General features: G+C 45.9%; 1 protein-coding gene across 2 annotated transcripts in view; it reads right to left on the reverse strand.

The window, feature by feature from the left end:
• The window catches only part of LIN7A (lin-7 homolog A, crumbs cell polarity complex component), a 52418-nt gene extending 46486 nt beyond the window's left edge, over nucleotides 1-5932 (reverse strand). Inside the window, exon 1 of one of the 2 annotated variants that reach the window (XM_068401717.1) lies at nucleotides 5650-5932. In XM_068401717.1, the coding sequence (XP_068257818.1) occupies nucleotides 5650-5932 (283 nt within the window). The remainder of the gene's footprint in view (nucleotides 1-5649) is intronic. The other variant, XM_068401718.1, reaches the window with a different exon arrangement.
• Between the last annotated feature and the right edge of the window lie 12353 nt (nucleotides 5933-18285).

Genomic DNA, 18285 nt, shown 5'->3' on the forward strand with positions numbered 1-18285 from the left:
CCTTTAAGCTGGACATGTGCATTTAACTTTTCAAACCATGTATTTTTACACCGCTCATGAAAATCAAAGGTGACATTTAGGTAGGTACTTGCTCCTACTCCAGCTCCAGCACTGCAGGAGGCACAGCTGGACTGCACATTTAACTAACCAACACTTCAACCGCACGGATCCTCACAAAATGTCCCCAGTCATCACCCATAAATTACTGGCTCAATCTGCTTACCTTAATCCATCCCTTCATAAAAATACATTAAAAGAAATCAAAAAAATGTTGATACACTGATGTAAAAAAAACCCCAAACGTTTCAGTCTGTGACCAGGATTGTCACTTTTTTTCTGTTCTTACAAACAATAGGCCTTTTTTTTTTTTCTTGGAAGAATGAATTTGTATGTCCTCAGTTGGCATACCAAACAGAGAAATGTTAGACTTAAAGCGGGCAGCACTTGCAGAAGTATTTTTCTATTTTAGCACGCTAGGCTGAAGAGCAAGAGAAGACATCCCCGTGACAGACAGGGAGCCAGGCAGGGAGCAGCACATCGCTTAGCACTGCTCCACAGGGCTTCACCCCGTGCGAGAGAGATTTGGCCTTACGCTGCACCTCTGTCAAGGACTGTATTTCACATGGTATGAATCTGATTTTCTCTTCCTGATGAGAAATATTTTTGCCCAAGACAATACACATTGTACCGATATATGCACAGTCTACCGCAACTTACATTTGATACAATTTCTGTTATATACATATATAGGGGCACAGCTGCAGAAAAATCCCCATTTATGTAGGCTACAAGGATGTAATGAGAAGAAAAATGACAAGAGGAGAGGAGGAAGGGAGTACTCAACAAGTGTCAGTGTATATTAATAGTCAGGCACCATCCGTTACCATATCTGACAGAGTTTGTCTACCACCTCTAACAGCCAATGGTGATTCCAAGCCCATTCACATTCTTATTTATTGTCACTGAACATAGTGCATTATAGAGGATTTTCATGAAGTTTTGGGACACCCACTCCACTGGAAAAATATTTTTTTTGAATTAATAAAAAACCAACAGAGCTCAGTTATGCATTACAGCCAAACAGCAAGAAGTCTTTCCAGTTTCCAAGGATAGATTTGAAAGCAAGAGAAATTTGGTTGTCAATAGCCAATAGCTATGACCTTGTTATGAAACTTCACAGGGATTAAAATGTCAGCACTATACAGTCAGTCTATTCAAATTTCTTCTTTTATCCTCAGTCACATGAAGAAGTGAAACCATCAGTGACATGAATAGTAACTATATAAGGAAAAACATAAAAGGACATGGATTATTAACAAAAGACAGTTGCAAGCCCCCCTTCTCATGAAAAGATATTCCCTTGCTCTTAATCACGAGATGGTCTTTGCACAGGCTAATTGTATAATATCTTCAAAAACAAGAACTTTTGAAAAGTGCCCTTTTAAAGCTGTCATTTTCATGGTCCTATGCACCAGGACTGAGGCTTTGCAGCAATCTGAGCGAATACATGGTCAGTTTTCTTTCAGAGCAGATTTTCATCTTGGAAGGAAGAGCACAAGTAAAATTCTAAGATAAGCTTTTTGAAAAATATGCCAGACATTTAGCGAAATAAAGAAGTTCAGATAGAGTGGAACATCTATTATGCATAGCTAGAAAGATGTCTGCTTCAATTTGCAGGCCTCTATATGACCACTCCTAAAATGAGTGCCAAGGGAAGCACAGAAATCTATTCCCTCCCAACATATTTCTGGGAGCCTATGTTTGTACTTGCAGAAAATGCTTCCATCAGACTGTGCTAACGCACCCTTTAAGTGATCCCACCCACAACAAGGTTCCTTTAATTTCTAATTGCTCACGATGTGTACCTGCGGCACACAGGAACTCACAGGAGATCCTCAGGGAACCGCGGGGAGGCTAAGCTGGCTGGGGGACATGACACTGCACTTGGAGAAAAGCAGAACATGGCCATTCTGGATGTGTATGCAGCATCTGAGGCAACATCAAGCTGGTGAGGTGCCGACAGTCATGGGACAGCAGAAGAGCGGATTAGAGGAGGAAATTGGGTTGCTGGACAGTGAAAATGGATAAGGGTTACGGGCAATGCACAGAGCGATGGAGTTAACTGCACTGAGGCTTCGAGAAGAGCAGGGCAACAGAAGATGGCATGCAAGGGAGTCATGGGGCTCTGGATAATAACAGGGAAGGCAGCAACTGCTGGTCATGGGTTAGGCTGAGGCAACGCCTCTGTAGAAGACAACGTTGAGAGGAGAGGCAAAGGGAAGACTGCCCATTCTCCTGTAGAGAAGGGTGCCATGCAAGATGTGACGAGTCGTATGCCAATACAAATAAATACTGTTGGAAAATGCCAACTAACTGCAACGAGAGCTCTCCGTAACGAAAATCAGTGTCAACCAAGTTCTTACTAAAGGCATACCTGGGGAAGAAGTAAAAAATAATTGTGCAAGTGTTTTTAAACATTTCCCTTTTGGTTTGGAGTGACCGCTTTGTTTTTTGTAATGGAGGTAAATTAAGCTCGGAACGTACTTAAAAATCAATAACCTTGAATATAAAATGAAAAAAACCCCTTACTTTTTTTGCTTGTCATTTTATGAAAGGCAGCACTGTAACTTTCCATCTCAACCTGGAACAAGGCATAGTTCCCTATACCTTCAGAGTTTAAGCTTTGAATCAACCTAAAAAAATTTCCCCAGTTAGCTCTGATGGACACTGGGGATTACTGATGGGGCGGTATCGATTCAGGATGTAAGACATTTGCAATAAAGATAGGAAGGGTACACTTCTTTATAGAGAAGACTTACTTGGCTGTTGGAAGATGCTCGGCAGGCAGGCTCTTCCCCCTCCCAAAGCTCCCAAACACTGGGGCTGCCCTCCTTAAGTTCCTTAAGAGGTAACCACACGTAGCTCCACTGCTTTACATTTCCTCCCTGAAACAGTTGCTGATTCCTTCCCCTCCTCCCAGCAGAGCACCATGCAAAGGTCAGGCAAAAGCCTTTGAGATTAAATTGTAAGTGATTAAAATTTCCATTATTTTGAGAACTTGTTCCACATATTAAAGAGCCCTAATGGAACTTGCACACATTTGTGCAGGTAGAAAGGCACATGATGACAGGAATTAAGGAAATTAATTCCTGTGCTTTGGACTGAAGTAATCTTCCAGAATGTAATTGGCTTTCAATCATTCACATACAACATGCCCTTCACCTTTAAATGGTAATTAATTTTACCATACGGGTTTTGAAATCCATTTACATCAGGCTTTAAGAAAGATCCCATCTCTGTACCAGAATACAGTGTATATATTTTGTCCGGGAGGAGATAAAGTCAGAGTGTAATTCAGATTTCTGATGTATGCATCTATACGATGTTTTACCATTTCAGTGATCCTTAGCAGGGGGAAATGCAGAACACTTCCTGGTAGATCGAGCAGCAATTCCCACAGCAATGCAAGGTTATTAATGCCTCCTCTCCTGAAACGCTGGCTATTTTCTCACTGCACTGAGCTCTCCGTGGGACACGCCAAAGTGGATAGGAGTGTACAAGACTTTTCAGGGCTGCGCCCAGATCACAGCAGAGCTGTGCAAAGCATAGTGACAGTAAACATAGCTGTGTCTGCTTTAATAAAAGCAACAGAAACCTGGAAAATCTCGCCATGTATCACTTTCCTTCTTCCATGGCTGTGAAAGAAAGACTACAGAGGAAATATCTGGAAGCATTGGGCTTGCTCTAGTTGCTTTGGGGGTTGCTTCAGCCCACCCTCTTTAGTTGACATAGCAGCAACATGTTACAGGTGACAAAGTGTATCCCTCTCACGAAACGGTCTTCTGCAGGCCAGGTGCAGCATTTAAATCTATTTCTTCTTGTCTGTATTTCCCTTTTGCACGTCACATCCTATCGTTCTGTGATGTTTTATCTCCCTCGCACTAATATCAGCCCTGGCTGACAACCAGGGAGACTGTAACGTTGGCACCCCTGCCAAATGGTTAGGCATATCCTAGACACGGACAACAGATGCTTATATTTAAATTGGGACTAATTTGCATTTTTGTGTATTGTGATTTTTTGAAAGCATAGTTTTAGTAATGAAAAGGAATGTGTAATTCTGAAATAGTAATACTTTCCTTTGAAAAGCCAGGTTTGCTAATGGATTGCCATCTGTTCAACTCTTTGCCAGGAAATAGATTTGTCCTGCTTACTGAAAACAGTATTAGGGTGAAACTGTAGATTACACAGTGGATTTCTGAGCAGTTTAGTGCATCCTAGTACTTTGCTATTTCAGTAAGAATAACTTTAGATTCTCCTTTTCTACTAATGTTGGAATTTAAGCCATCCAGCAAACTGTATTTAGAGTACTCTGCGGGCTGTTTAGCTCTCAACTGGGTTCCAGTAAAGGTGCCTACATCTCCTTCATCATTTTGAGACTAAGTTCATCAGGTTTCTTTTGCATAGGATTTACAGCAAGAAGCTCTCTATCTTGCTTTGAAAGCCCATCTTAATCCTCTGGAAAAAAAACACTTGAAAAACGAAGGCACTGCCCTCAATGATGCTTTCAAGAGTACAAGATTTGTATGTGCTGGGAGCCCCTTGGAGCCTCTGGATGCAAGTTAAGTTAGGAAGAAGAACACGCCGGCAATTCAGGGTCCTGTATCAGGAGCTGTTGGACCTCTAATTGATGGAGCCGAAGGAGCAAAACAAAGCAGAACGGTAAGTTACTCTGCTCTGTAACCCACAGAAATCTAATAACATTTCAGCTGAGCCTTATTACAGCCACAAATGCACTGCAAGGGAGAGGTCCAATTTTTACAGCCTGGAGGCAAAAGTTGAATTTTAATATAACTTCAAGATTTCAGCACCCTCTCACATTACCTCGGTAAGGTTACTGACATGGACTCAAGCCTAGTGAACACCAACTGCTCTCCCTACCTGGACCGAGTTGTCTACAGGAACACGCAGCCGCGCTGTTCCGTAGGGTAACATCATTAACGCCAGCGAACAGACGAATTGCAGTCACTGCTCCCGTCCCTGCACCCCCTCCCCGACAGCCCCCCAGAACGCCGCATTTTGCCAACAAACGACTGTCTCCTCGGGGCGCTGCGAGCTCCCAACTCGCTGCCAGGTACCGCCGGCCGGAGCCGCTGCCCCCACCACGGAGCAACCCCCGCCGAGCCACCTGCGGGGGCGGCGGCGCGGGGCCACGGGGACGGGCGCCCACGAGGGAGCCCCGCGGAGCGGAGGCGGCGGCGAAGCACCAAGTAGCGTGCCCGGCGGGGCGGAGCGGAGCGCTGGCCGCGGAGCCACATCCCGCGCCCGCGGCACCGCCGCGCTGCCGCCAGCGGGATGCCAGCCCTACCGCCGCCCCTCTGCCCGGACAAAGTTTCATCTCCTCCGTTTCAGCCTTTCTCCTGCCTCCTACCTGAGCCCCGCGGGCAGGCGCCTCCCCGCCACCCTCCGCCACCGCCGGCTCCACGCACCGCGGGCCGGGAGAGCGGCCGCGGCAGCGCCCGCCACCCGCCGCGCTGGGGCTGCGGGGGCAGCCCTCCGAGCTCCGCCGCGAAGGCCCCCCCGGGCAGCGCGCGGGGCGGTGGGGCGGCCGGGGCGGCGCAGGCGGGGAGCGGCGGCAGCCGCGCTTACCTCTGTCCAGCGTGAGCGGCTGGACCGCTGTCAGTGTCGCCATGTCTGCGGCGGGGCTGGAGCCCGAGTGACGCGCGGCTCCGGCACCGGCGTGGAGTGCGGGAAAGGGCGGGGAGGAGGCTGGCAGGGAGAGGGGGCGGAGGAAGAGGGTGGCTCCGTGGGAGGAGGAGGAGGCGAGCGGGGTGGAGAGGGTGCCCAGGAGAGGGCGGCTCAACGCAGACGGGGTGCCGCGATGCTGCGGGCGCAGGGCGGCCCGGCGCGGCCCGGCGCGGGCTGCCGGCATCGCTGCGCCGCTGGAGCCGGGCCTGGCGGGAGGCCCGCGCCTCACCGCGCTCGCCTCAGAGCGGAGCCCCGGGGCCCGCAGCCCGGAGATGCCAGGGTGGCCTGAGCCCTGCGCGGGGGTGGGGGGCGGGTCGCCGCCGGTCCCGCCGCCTCGGGGTTGCCACAGCGGCCGGCGGAGGGAGAGGGAGGGGTGAGGGCGGGGAACTCCGCAGCGCCGCGGGGCGGGGAGGACGGGCGGGGACCGGATCCGGCGGCCCGGCCTCGCCTGGCCCGGGGGCGGCGGGGCGGGCCTTGCCGCCCCGTCCCGAGGCTGGAGGCGTGCTCAGCGGCAAGGGGGACGGTGTGTCTGGGTGAGGCGCTGCTCCGAGGGCTGGGCGCAGGGGACGAAAACCTGCGGGCGAAGCCGGGAGAGGAGGCACCTGGTCCCCGTGCGGGGCCTGGGCCAAAGGGACGTGCCCCATAGCGGCCCTTCTGGACGGACCAAACTGTCGATCTCACCGTCAGTCCGGCCTCACCTCTTTCCTAACTGTTGGGTCTGACCATCCTCAGGAAACCCCACGGCCTCCTCTCATAGAGCACACCCAGCACGGCTCCGCAGCGTGGGGTTGAGTCTTCACATGTGCAGACTGAGAGGCTGGTCACGGATGCGTGGTGGCCACCTCGTGTAGATCACCTGCAGCTCGTGTGAGCTTGGAGGCCTTCGCAGAAGACCCTCCGTCAAGGTGGAGTTTCGCACTAGAGCTCTGTGGGGTTTGCTGACAGCGCTCTGGTTGTCTACCCTCGTCCTTCACATGAAGTGAAAGGAGCCTGGTCAGCTGCTGTCCGAGAAAGCTGTGGCAGTGTGGCAGAGTCCCACAGAGTTTCTGCTGCATTCCCTACTGGGGACAACGGTGTAGACGAATGACTGAGCGAAGAATAGCGTCCTCTTTGACTATTGCCCTGTGCAGTACTTGTGGTCTTGTGTTTGCCCAAGGAGCGCTGGGATGAGGTGGAGCATCACTCCAAGGGGGAGGTAGCACTCTTCTCCTCACCTACCCAAGATCTCACAAATCACAGGCGACTTGAAAGTACAGCAGTTCAAGGTTGCACATCAGTAAAAGCTTTCAACTGAAAGGGTATTTAAGCGCTAGTACAGATAATTAGGGAAGCTGTAGAAATTTTGCCATTAAAAGTTTTCAGAGCAGATTAAAAATATATTTGGCCTCTTTAAAATTAAAGAAGTTTAAATAACATATATGAACCACCCACTTCTTCTGATAAACTGAATTCAGCACAAATTTCTCTACTTAATAAACAATAAACAGTAGCCCATGTGGGTATCTTGACAAGAAAATGTTTCAATTGGCTAAAATATCAAAGTCAAGAAATCAGTTCCTGGCAAGAAGTCGGCTTTTAAAATCAAAATTAACATAAGGATTTTTATTATGCAGATTTTATGTACTTGCATAGCAGCTGGATTGACATAAAGTGTAACAGCTCCTCTTAAGTACTTGTATTACTGTATATTGGATTCATAGTCCCGAACAGAGAAGAAGTACACATTTGGAGCTGTAACAACCTAATGTGACAACTCTCAAACTGTTATGACACTTGGAAAAAATCTATTACAGATATAAAAGTGTGTTTAAATAATGTTAAAAGTAAGATGCCAAGTTAATTAGCCAACCAGGTTCCTTTCCATACAGGACTTCATAGCCCTCAGACTTGCTCTTTTAAACTGCCATCTTGCAAACAGAGATTTTGAAGCAAAATATAGTTGTAATGGTAACTTTTCTATTAATAAATATGTAGCGTTATTGCCAAATATATGACTTTTTAGAAACACACAACTTCAGAAAAATCAATGTTTGGGCTTGAGCAGGGTGCCTGTGGAAAGCAATAAGCTTATTCTGCGTTTATCCAGTTTTTATCTACTGCTGGTCAGATTTCGTGTACTCTGCTACAGGGTCTAATTGGCACTTGGATGAGAGACTTGGATGGGAGTATTAGCTGCACACAAGGAAGATGAAAAGCAGCATTTGCTGAAATTAAACATTTCCTAATCAGCATAGCTGCATAGTTAATGTTTGAGAATGTTAAAGACCTAGCTGAGGAATACTTCAAGTGCCTGAACTGGGAAAATCGCAGAAGTTGTCCAGCTGAATTCAGCAACAGAAGGGTGGAATGAGGCAGGGAGCTGTGCAGTAGCTCTTGCTTTCCAGCACCAGTTCCCAGGAGAAATAGTGGACTCTAATAGCATAATTTAGCAGTCAGAGAGAATGAGTGCCAGCCAGCCTGCGGTCTTGGAAGATGGTCCTTGAAAGGAAGGACCAGGTGCTTTAAACAGAAACAACTGGTCCAGCTCCCAGTCCTCTTGTTGATTCCTTGGGCTGAAATAGATCTTTTAATTCAATATCACATGATGTATACTGAACTAATAAAACTAGACTGAATTAACAGATTTTATATCGTATGGACTGGAAACTAGCTTACTGACACATCTTCAACATGTAGTCAGCGATCAGGTGCCAGTGAACAGGGCTGTTGCTAATAGGATGCCTGGAAACTTTTTTTCTGGCTAAATTTTTAAACAAAATTTAGTTTTCTTCAAAGATCTAAAATGTGGATATAGAGGCTATGCTTTTAGGTAACACAGGTTATAAAAAAAAGTCACCATGAAAGTTGTCCAGAGAGGCTGTGAAATCTTCGTTCTTCAAGATTTTCAAACCTGACTGGGAAAGGACTTGGGCAACCTGCTCTTACTGTGAAGTTAGCCCTGCTTGAGCAAGAGGTTGGAGTGGATATTCTTCAGCTCTTTTTCAGCCTAAATTATTCTATGGTTCTGTAATAAAGTGTCCAAATTACTGGTAAGAATTCTCTGAATAGCTGGACTAAATCGTTGCATTTAAAAAATAATGTGTTCTAATGCTGCTGCAAGGAAGCAATGAAGAACGCAATGGTTACTTCCAGGACTGGAGATTGTTTTTGGGAGGGGTGCTCCTATTTATCAGTCTCAGTGTTAAGTTCTTGGTGCGATGTTGCCTAAAGGGCTAATGTGATCCTTGAATAAGTAAGAAGAGGAATGGCAAATAGAGCCAGGGAAATGATCTTTCTTGGGTGTGTAGCATCCGTAAAACAACTGACTGGAATACTGTGTCCAGATCTGGTGTTTTCTTTTCAAGATAGAAAATCAGCTTTGAGATGAGGTTTAAGGAACTCAGTCAAAGCTTATCAAAGAAAAGGGTAAGAAGGAACTGAATCACTGTGTGTAGGTCCATGTATATAGAAGAGGCGTAATAGTGGAGGGATTTATAGCCTTTAAATTTATAAGGTGATCTTGTGACTGGAAGTTTAACAAATTCAACCTTGAGTAAGATGTACTATTCTAGCAATAAGGATAACCTAGGGACCACTTGCTCACTGTTGCTTGAAATCTTAGCAAAAATCAGGGGTCTTACTAAAAGGCTTGCTTTGACCTAACTTCTAAAGAAAAATAGAATGGCTGAGGTATTCAGGAGGTTAGATGAGATAATGATTGTGATCTATTACTCTCATGACTTTCATGACCCTTTGGCTTCCCTCAAGAATTGGTGCTACAAGGGCCAGAGAATTATTTCTGCACAGCACAGTGCAACGCAGTGTGGAAAAACCTAGCACAGCTCTGAACGTGCTTGTTGGCTGCTAGAGCAGCACATCTCACCTTGTCCTAAGCTTTGTGTGGGATAAGTAACTCACGGGAACTAGGATGCTGCCCCATGACTGGAATACTGTGGTGAATGCAGCTATTCGCTTCAGTACCAGAGCCACCTCCAACAGAGGTGGAAACCCTGTTTCTGGTGGCTACAGAGGTGTGTGGCAACAGGCCACACCACAGTGGCACAGCTAAATCTGTGCTTGGGTTACACAGCACTGTGTTATGTTTTGTAACTGTATTCTGGATATTAGTCATTGGACTAAATGTCTTGTCAGGGCTAAATCTCACCTTAGGTACTTATATTTGGGTTCCTACTTACCTTTCCCATGAAATTTGTTTACTGCAGGGCTCTTCATATCCAGCTTTACATTGGAAAGTTTGTTGGGCAGCTGCTTTATTTCACCCCAAGGCTACAAAATAGATAATTTATATTGTATACTACAGTTATATCTTGTTTATGCCCCTTTTTGTTAAATGTAATGTGTTACTCCACTGCTCTTGTATCAACTTGATAGCTCTGGGGAATGCTGCACACTCTCATTTGCGGGATGATCAGCTGTATCAGTCATTCCCCCATCAAAGACAGTTTGATTATGTTTGCACATTGCATGAAACTCCAGGTTATTTCAGAGAAGATTCCAGGTACAGAAAACTCTCAAAACTCTAGATCACCCCTTAGGACTGATTCAGAACATGCATTCAGCCTTTTCTCTTTTTTGTGCTGACCATTAGTTTCACTTGTGCCTTGCGCTTCAGCACAACTAAAAGCAGAGATTGCAGTAGTGTTGTAATATGGGCTGTGAATTCTTAGAAGACTGAGGATTTTTGTCATCATTCAGATTTGCTTTTTTGAGTGGCATTTTGCATCTACAGGGGAAAGAAACCTTCTTTTTTTAAAACCCATTGGTTATTTCCATGCAGTTTCCATGGCAGAACTTGCTATTTGAGACATGTAATGGTTTAACAGCAGTTTGTTTATTGAGCAAAGAACTGCATCAGTTTCCCATAAGAAATGTGATTTAGTGCTTTCCAAGAATTATATGCATTACTCACATGTACAGTTCGTTTTGTTCCAGGAGAGCCGTATTATCTCAAATAATATTTCAGGTGAGCTGGAAGGTCCTACAGGTGCATAGCTGTGTATAGTTCATTACTTTTCCACTGTAGCACCCTGTACCACAGGACCGTGCTTTCTTACAGGACTCCTTTTACATTCTAATATAGTGTAATGGATTACCTTTTGTAGATAGTGCAATTACTGTTTTTCCAAACACTGAAATACATTTAGCCTTTAAAAATACTTGATTTTTTTTCTGTTTTTGTTAAAGATTCAACTCCAGTTGACAACAGGGAGAACAGGATGAAGCTGTGCTGAAAATCTTCTTGGGCTACACTGAAATTCAGGTCTACTCAGTCCAGTGAGTTTCTACCTATAGTCTATAGAAGCCTGTAAGTCTGTGTAGTCTCTTTAAAAATAACAACTGCAAAAGCTAAGAAAAGCAAACCTGTTGATGGTAGGCTTATGTTTTCTGGTTGGGGAAGTGGGCTGCACCTTGGTGGGCAAGGTCCACCCTTTCTTTTAGGCAGGGAGGCAGTTTAAAAGCAGTTACAAATCAGATCTTCAATCCATGATCACCTTTGGATACCCTTGAAATCTGAATCTATTTCCCTTTGTTACCATGACTTACTTATTTTGACTGTTTTAAGGATTGGGTCTCAACCTAAAGTTTGTCAGTACTGAGGACCTTTGAGAAGAGTGTGACTTACCCTCTGTGAGGCCACAGACATCTTCAGTTAGCTAGTTTAATGCCAGTTAGGCTTCGTCTGCAAGCACCGTACCTGTAGTCTTAACACACCCATAATATATGAATTCACACAGTGTTTTTAGTTATTTGAACAACTGAACAAAAGCATTGATTTGCCCTCCTCATAGACCAGTATAATGACTTATCCTCCTACCTTCATTGTCCAGTCTATTAATACACATTTTGGATAGAATTTTTGGATCAATGTGAGTTCTTAACAAGAGCCCTATGAGTAGAAAAAAAAAAAAGTTGACTTGTCCATGGGAATATATTTATTGATTGTGCTTCACTGGGTTTCTCATTGTTTCCATCAAAACATTCCTATACAGAATGATGACAGAGAAAGAATAAGTGGTCATGAAATAGATACTTACCTTTAAAGGAAGTTAAAACTGCAGAACATATAATTTTAAATAGTTTTAGAATGATCAGTGGTGAACCAATAGTGATAGTTACAGGGAGGTGCATAGTCAAGTATGTAGGCATAGGGGAAAAAAAGAAGTGCAAGGACAAACCACAATTCCATAAAACTGCCACAGCTAATTAATCTGGGAGTGTGAACAGTGCAACAGATAACACTGGCTATCAACCTTGTATTTCCTGAAACTGTTAGTCCTGTGTTAATTTTCATGTGAGATCAGTGACATTATGATATGCAGCTGAAACTGGGTGGGACCTCAATTGCAAGGAGTTATTGTAATTAACTCTGATTTTAGTATACTCTGTAAGTACCTTTTTGAGCCATAAAAATTAAAACATGATTAAAAAGCCCTTTTGGGATCTAGAGTGCATTTTCAGATTTTGATTGGGAAGTGAAGAAGAGCAATCTGCTTGCAAAGCAGATGTGTTTACAGATATATAACGTTTAAGTCAAGCTTAACTATTACCTGAAATCATCGATTACCTGATGAAGCTACACAGATAACCAGGTTTGTCAATCTGAGGATTAAAAAGCACCAACAAACCAGTGAAGAATAAAAAACTGGAATCTTGGAGAAACAGTGTTGTGACTAAAATGAAACTCAGCAGTATTTCTGTTTCAGTCCTGCTTCTTACTAAAAAAAAAGGGAAAAGATTAATTTTATTTTAGCTTTCAGAAGACAGATAATGACTGTACTGAAGGTTTCTCTGCTTTTTTAGTGACATGCTCACAAGAGATGACAGTATTCAAGTACAGCTGGGGACCAGAATGTCAAGGCTACTGATGATTGTTGTTGAGAATAATACTTTGTCTTCGGAAGGAAAGAGAGTCAAGGGGAAATATGATTAAGTTGTCTTGGTCTAAGAAGCAGTTTAATGGTCATCTCTGCATCTCCAATCAACATCACTTCAAGGCTGATCTGTGTGACATTGCAAACAATTAAAACACATCTGGTCACTGCAAAGCAGTCACGCTCACTTGCCAAGTTATTCTATTTCCTTGTGCATCCCAGAGGCAAAACCAGCTTCAGGGCATGTGTGGGTTTTAGATGTATACAGATGCTGATATGACTGTGTGTAGTCCTAGTATTTTAGTAAACTTGTTTGTCTAGAGGCAGTTTGAAGTCTTAGTGCCTGAGCCGGAGAGTCTGCAAGACTAATCCTGCGAACATCTGGGCATACTCTATCTTCACTCTCATGGCAAACTTGCTTCAGTGCAGTTAACTCATGTGAGGACACATGGCTGAGTCAGTTCAGAATCTAATTAAATGACTTATACAATATTTACCTTGTGGAAGGCCTTCAGGGAAGCCTGAAATGTACAGATTTAAGGTTCTTGGCTGATATTTTAGATAACTTATTTTTACTGTTCAGAGGAACATTTCCTCTTGGCACTATACTAACAGTATTCTCCAACACATGCTGTTGTCCATCTGCTCAGAGCCCTAAGATGACACCATTCTGGAAAATTTGCTCTTCATTCACATTCAAAGCCATCAAATTTGCCTTCAAGTTGACCCATGTTCTGTTCCAGGCCAGAGAACAAATTCTCAATTTTTTCCACTCTAATGGCTGCAGCACTGTCAACAGCTTATACTTAACTTTAAATAGACAAATACTGTTGGTATTAACACCAGGTCACAGAGGTCTTCTGCCCTGCTTTCTCCACAGCCACTGATGATGAACAAGGCCCACTGTAGCAGCACTCCCGTCACATCAACAGCTATCATCAAACAATGAGCCTTCAGTTTTTCTCCAGGTCTGTCTTAGTCACTGCAGCAACGGTCAGAACTATCTATCTCACCTAGTCAGTGGCTGCAGTGAACCTGTAAGTGCTTCATACTGAAGCTCTGTTTGATGCTCGTCTCCCTGCATTGGCACAAGAAGCCACCTTTTGTTGCATCTCTTTGCCTAGTCAAGCAAATTCCCCCAATGGACATAACGTTAATTGAGCCCTGTGAGCAGGCCATTGGAGGCAGTGGCTCTGAGCATAGTGACCACTGGACAGTTGCCAGCTTGTTCCTGATGATAATTCATGTGATGGCATCCCAGGCTGCAGACTGTTTCTGTCTTCCCCAAGAACACGCTCAGTCTGGCAATGATTCACAGGCATCTTTAGCATATTTCCAGTAATACCCTTCTGCTGTGACCTACTGCGAAACTCTAGATTCCTGACACTACCTATATTGAGACATAGGAGACAAGGCAGTCACTCCTAAGTTGGTGAGTGTACTGGACTCAAGTGTGGGCGTAGGGACCAATTTAACTTTACCTTGCGGTTTGGTCACTGCAGTAGCACAGGAAAATAGACCACAGGAGTGTCCCCAACTAAGGCTTTCTGCTTTGCCAGAGGACGAGATGACAAGGGTGGGGGAGAGAAATTATCAGAGAGAAATCATGTCCTGGTTTGATTCTACTCTGCTTATTTTTTCTGAATCCAGTGTTCTCCTTTGACTTAAGTAATACTGTTTTTTTTTGTACAATGCCCTCCTGTACTTTTACCCTGGCCAGTATATGCATTTCATGTACTGAATTGCCCCAGATGCATTGAGGGTCTGCCCTAAGTAGTTGATTACATATTACATTCTGTAGAGGCTTGGTTAAGTGAGAAGGGGCACGATCTTGTGCCACTGAGCAGTCTGAGCAACCCAGGCTTTGAGCAAGAGTTAAGCCCAGAGCTAGCGACCTTGGACTCCCCTTGAGCGGTGCAGGGTGGGGGGCTCCGCAGCGCCTGCTTCAGCGGGGGGGCGGTCACGGCTCTGAGTATGTAAATCTATAGACCAATCACAAGTGCAATCGGGACGTGTGATTAGCATGTACTCGGCTTACAACCTATATACCCGCTGCGTGCTTAGCGAATAAACGGAGAACTTCCATACTCACTTTGAGATTGTGTCGTTACTCTGGACTGTCGCCCAACACCTGCGAGCGCGCCCCCGTTTTCCCCTCCTTCAACTGGTAGCAGAGGATGGTTCCCTTCGGCGTGCTCCCTCCGAGACTGCGGTAAGCAGTGATCAGGGGGTGTTGGGAAAAGGACGGCTGGGAGCGGTGCTGCTTGGGTCAAAGAAGGCAGAGCAGACACTGGAAGAGTTGGCCACTCAGCTCCCAGAGTAAAAAAGGGCAGCCATGGAGAGAGAGGCTGCAGCCGCGTTACTCGCAAGTATCCTCTCTAAGAGAGGGAGCGAGACAGCGGAGAAACAGCTAATTAAGCTGATAAGGTTGGGCCAGCGCTGGGGACATTTTAAAGACACAGCGCTTGTATTTTCCGTGGAGGAATGGAGAGAAATGGGAGACGCTATGTGGGAAAAGACTGTTGAGAGGGACCCCGAGGAAAAAGAAATTAAGGAGGTGCGTGGACTCTGGCAAGAAGTGATAGAGACTTTAAAAACTATGAGGGCAGAAAGAGAGGTCGCCTGCGCGGCTGCTCAGATGCTGGCGGCTCCAGCGTCCACCTCCCCCGCTAAAAAGGAAAAAACTTCTGGGGCTCTGGCTCGTTTCTTTGGGTTACCCGCAGTTAAGGGCATGTCGGCGCCGATACAACCGTCTGTAGCCGAAGCCCGTGCGGCGGTAGAGGCGGCAGCCTCTCGGGAGCAGTGGCGCAGCAAGAATTTAAAGGAGGAAGTTACAAACAAAGAGTAACGTGGCTCACGGAGAGTCACGCAGCAAAGGGAGCGGAAGGTGGAAGAGGAGGAGGAGAAGGAGGAGTGGTCAGCTCCTCCCGACCCTGCCCGGTTGGTGGGAGGAGAGGGGAGCCGGCCCCCTCCCTCGGCGCCGCCGGCGTACCCACCCCTTCCTCCCTCGCCCTGCCCGTCAACATCGACGTCATCTACCCCACCTGACTGTGGGAACCCGGAAACCAACCCCACCGGCCTCTTATAGCAGGTCTTGCAGGAATTAAAGGATTTAAAGGTACAGCAACTACAGCCAAGAGCATGCGCTCCTGGATTACAAAACAGAGACAACTCCAGGGATGCTCCGCTTCCACCTGCACCTAGGGCACCGAGGTGGAGTCGGGTGATTCGTGATGCCATATTAGAAGGACACTGGAGTGCTGCTGCTGATCTAGGTGGAGTGGGAGCTTTTCCAGTGCTACAACAGAATGGAGTAGCTACTTGGGAGCCACATGATTGGAGAATTCTTCAACAAGCAAAAGCTGCAGTTACACAGTATGGAGTAAAATCAGACGCTACCAGGAATATAGTCATAAGTGTATTTGCCATACCAAATATACAGTTACAGGTGATTTATCGGGAACCTGCTACAGGGGAGTGGAAAGGACCAGTGCCAGTGATCCTTAGTGGCCGGGGATATATGTGCGTGGCCACCGACCAGGGACCACTTTGGGTGCCGAGCCAATCAGTAAAACCACACCTCCCCGAGAAATCGGAGGGGCGAGGAAACGCAACAGATGTAAATGACTGCCCATGAATGAGCCAAATTGTTGGTGACGGGGCATGTCGCATTTGATGAGGAGTGTGAGGATGAGGTAGAACTATGGTCAAAAACTGAGACAATCTTCGCATATGTCTTTGCCCCCGGGGTTGCTTTGGCACATGCGATCTCGCAGATACGAAGGTTGGCCTGCTGGAGTGGAAAAAGGGTCAATAAAACATCCCGGGTATTAGAAGCTTTAGCAAATGATGTAGACAGTGTTAGGCATGCAACTTTGCAAAATAGAGCTGCTATAGATTTTTTTGCTTATGTATGGACATGGGTGCCAAGACTTTGATGGGATGTGTTGTATGGATTTAAACGATTCTTCTCAGTCTATTCATAAGCAGGTCCAGGATTTGATACGTGAACACCCTGGATTCCTGGATGACTGGCTTGGAGACCTGGGAATTGGCGGATGGGTGATGGAACTGGTAAAAATGGTTCTTACGGGAGTTTTTGTGATTGCAGTTATCTTATTGGTGTTACCATGTCTATTTTCTTGTTTGCAGAAAGCTTTAATGAAACTTGTAAATCAGGCCTGGCTTGCTCACAAACAAGAAGGGGGAATTGTAGAGGCTTGGTTAAGTGAGAAGGGGCACGATCTTGTGCCACTGAGCAGTCTGAGCAACCCAGGCTTTGAGCAAGGGTTAAGCCCAGAGCTAGCGACCTTGGACTCCCCTTGAGCGGTGCAGGGCGGGGGGCTCCGCGGCACCTGCTTCAGCAGGGGGGCGGTCACGGCTCTGAGTATGTAAATCTATAGACCAATCACAAGTGCGATCGGGACGCGTGATTAGCATGTACTCAGCTTACAACCTATATACCCGCTGCGTGCTTAGCGAATAAACGGAGAACTTCCATACTCACTTTGAGATTGTGTCGTTACTCTGGACCATCGCCCAACACCTGCGAGCGCGCCCCCGTTTTCCCCTCCTTCAACATTCTGCAAAGATATCTGAGTTTAATTCTGCTGGTCCAGCCGTGAAACCAATAAAATTAGCTAATAAAATCAGCAAAGGAACAGCACTGATTATATGGTAGGGGAATGAATCCTCACAATGCTCAAAAGGATTCGTCTGAGGAAAAGCAGAAGTGCTGCTGATGTTTATTTTCACCTTTTCTTTACCTGGAAAATTTAATTACCTGAGAGCAAGCCTTTCATATCTAGTTCTTGTGCAGCACACTTCCTGCAGTTACACTTGCATTTCACTTATCTGTATCAATGGAATACATTTAGTTTCCCCATCCAGGATCCTTTCCGCTAGATACACCCATTGACCTAATCTGCTATCTGCCAGTGAGTAGTGGAGGTGCACTGCTGAAAATGTAGCAGGATGAGGCCCCATATGCAATGGCATGCAGCTACAAGACACCTGGACCAGCCTAATACTGTTACTGTAGCCTGTTACTGCAGTTCTTATTGTTATGTGAGCTGCTCTTCTTATCACCTGATGACATCTCACATGCTAGGAGAGAGGGAAGAACTTGAGAACTCGCCTGGGTGATGAGAATAAGTTTGAGTCCAGCAGCTCTACCTCCTGTCTCCAGATCTGGCTCAGCCGTACCAGCTGGGGAATGTCTCCTGACCTTCTCTACCGTTCTGAGTTACTAACCAGAATGGAGCATGAGACCTGTACAATGTCCGTCAGTTACTAAGACTGAACTAAAAAGCTTTGCTGAACCAAAGTGGACTTCATAGTGTTGAACGTTTCTGTGTTGCGCTCTCCAGTGCTGTGTGTGAAACCTGCATGGGCAGTTAGAGTTTGACTTGGATATGCATAACTAAGGCAATGTCAGCAGACTTCAGACAGGGAGAAGTCTGCTGACAAGACTGGATAGCCCAGAAACTAAGTAAGGAAAATAGCAAGAGAAGGGCACTGCTATCAGCAGGCTGTGGGATGGAAATTTGCTAGACTTGCATTTTTTATTTTGCTCTCTGCCTGCAAAAGGTCTCAGTTTTTCAGTTTATTAATTTTTTTCTCCTCTTGAAGTGAGACTGAACAGATTATTTTGAGCTTGAGTTCT

This window comes from Nyctibius grandis, chromosome 5 (genome assembly GCF_013368605.1).
Source record: "Nyctibius grandis isolate bNycGra1 chromosome 5, bNycGra1.pri, whole genome shotgun sequence".
Classification (NCBI taxonomy): domain Eukaryota; kingdom Metazoa; phylum Chordata; class Aves; order Nyctibiiformes; family Nyctibiidae; genus Nyctibius; species Nyctibius grandis.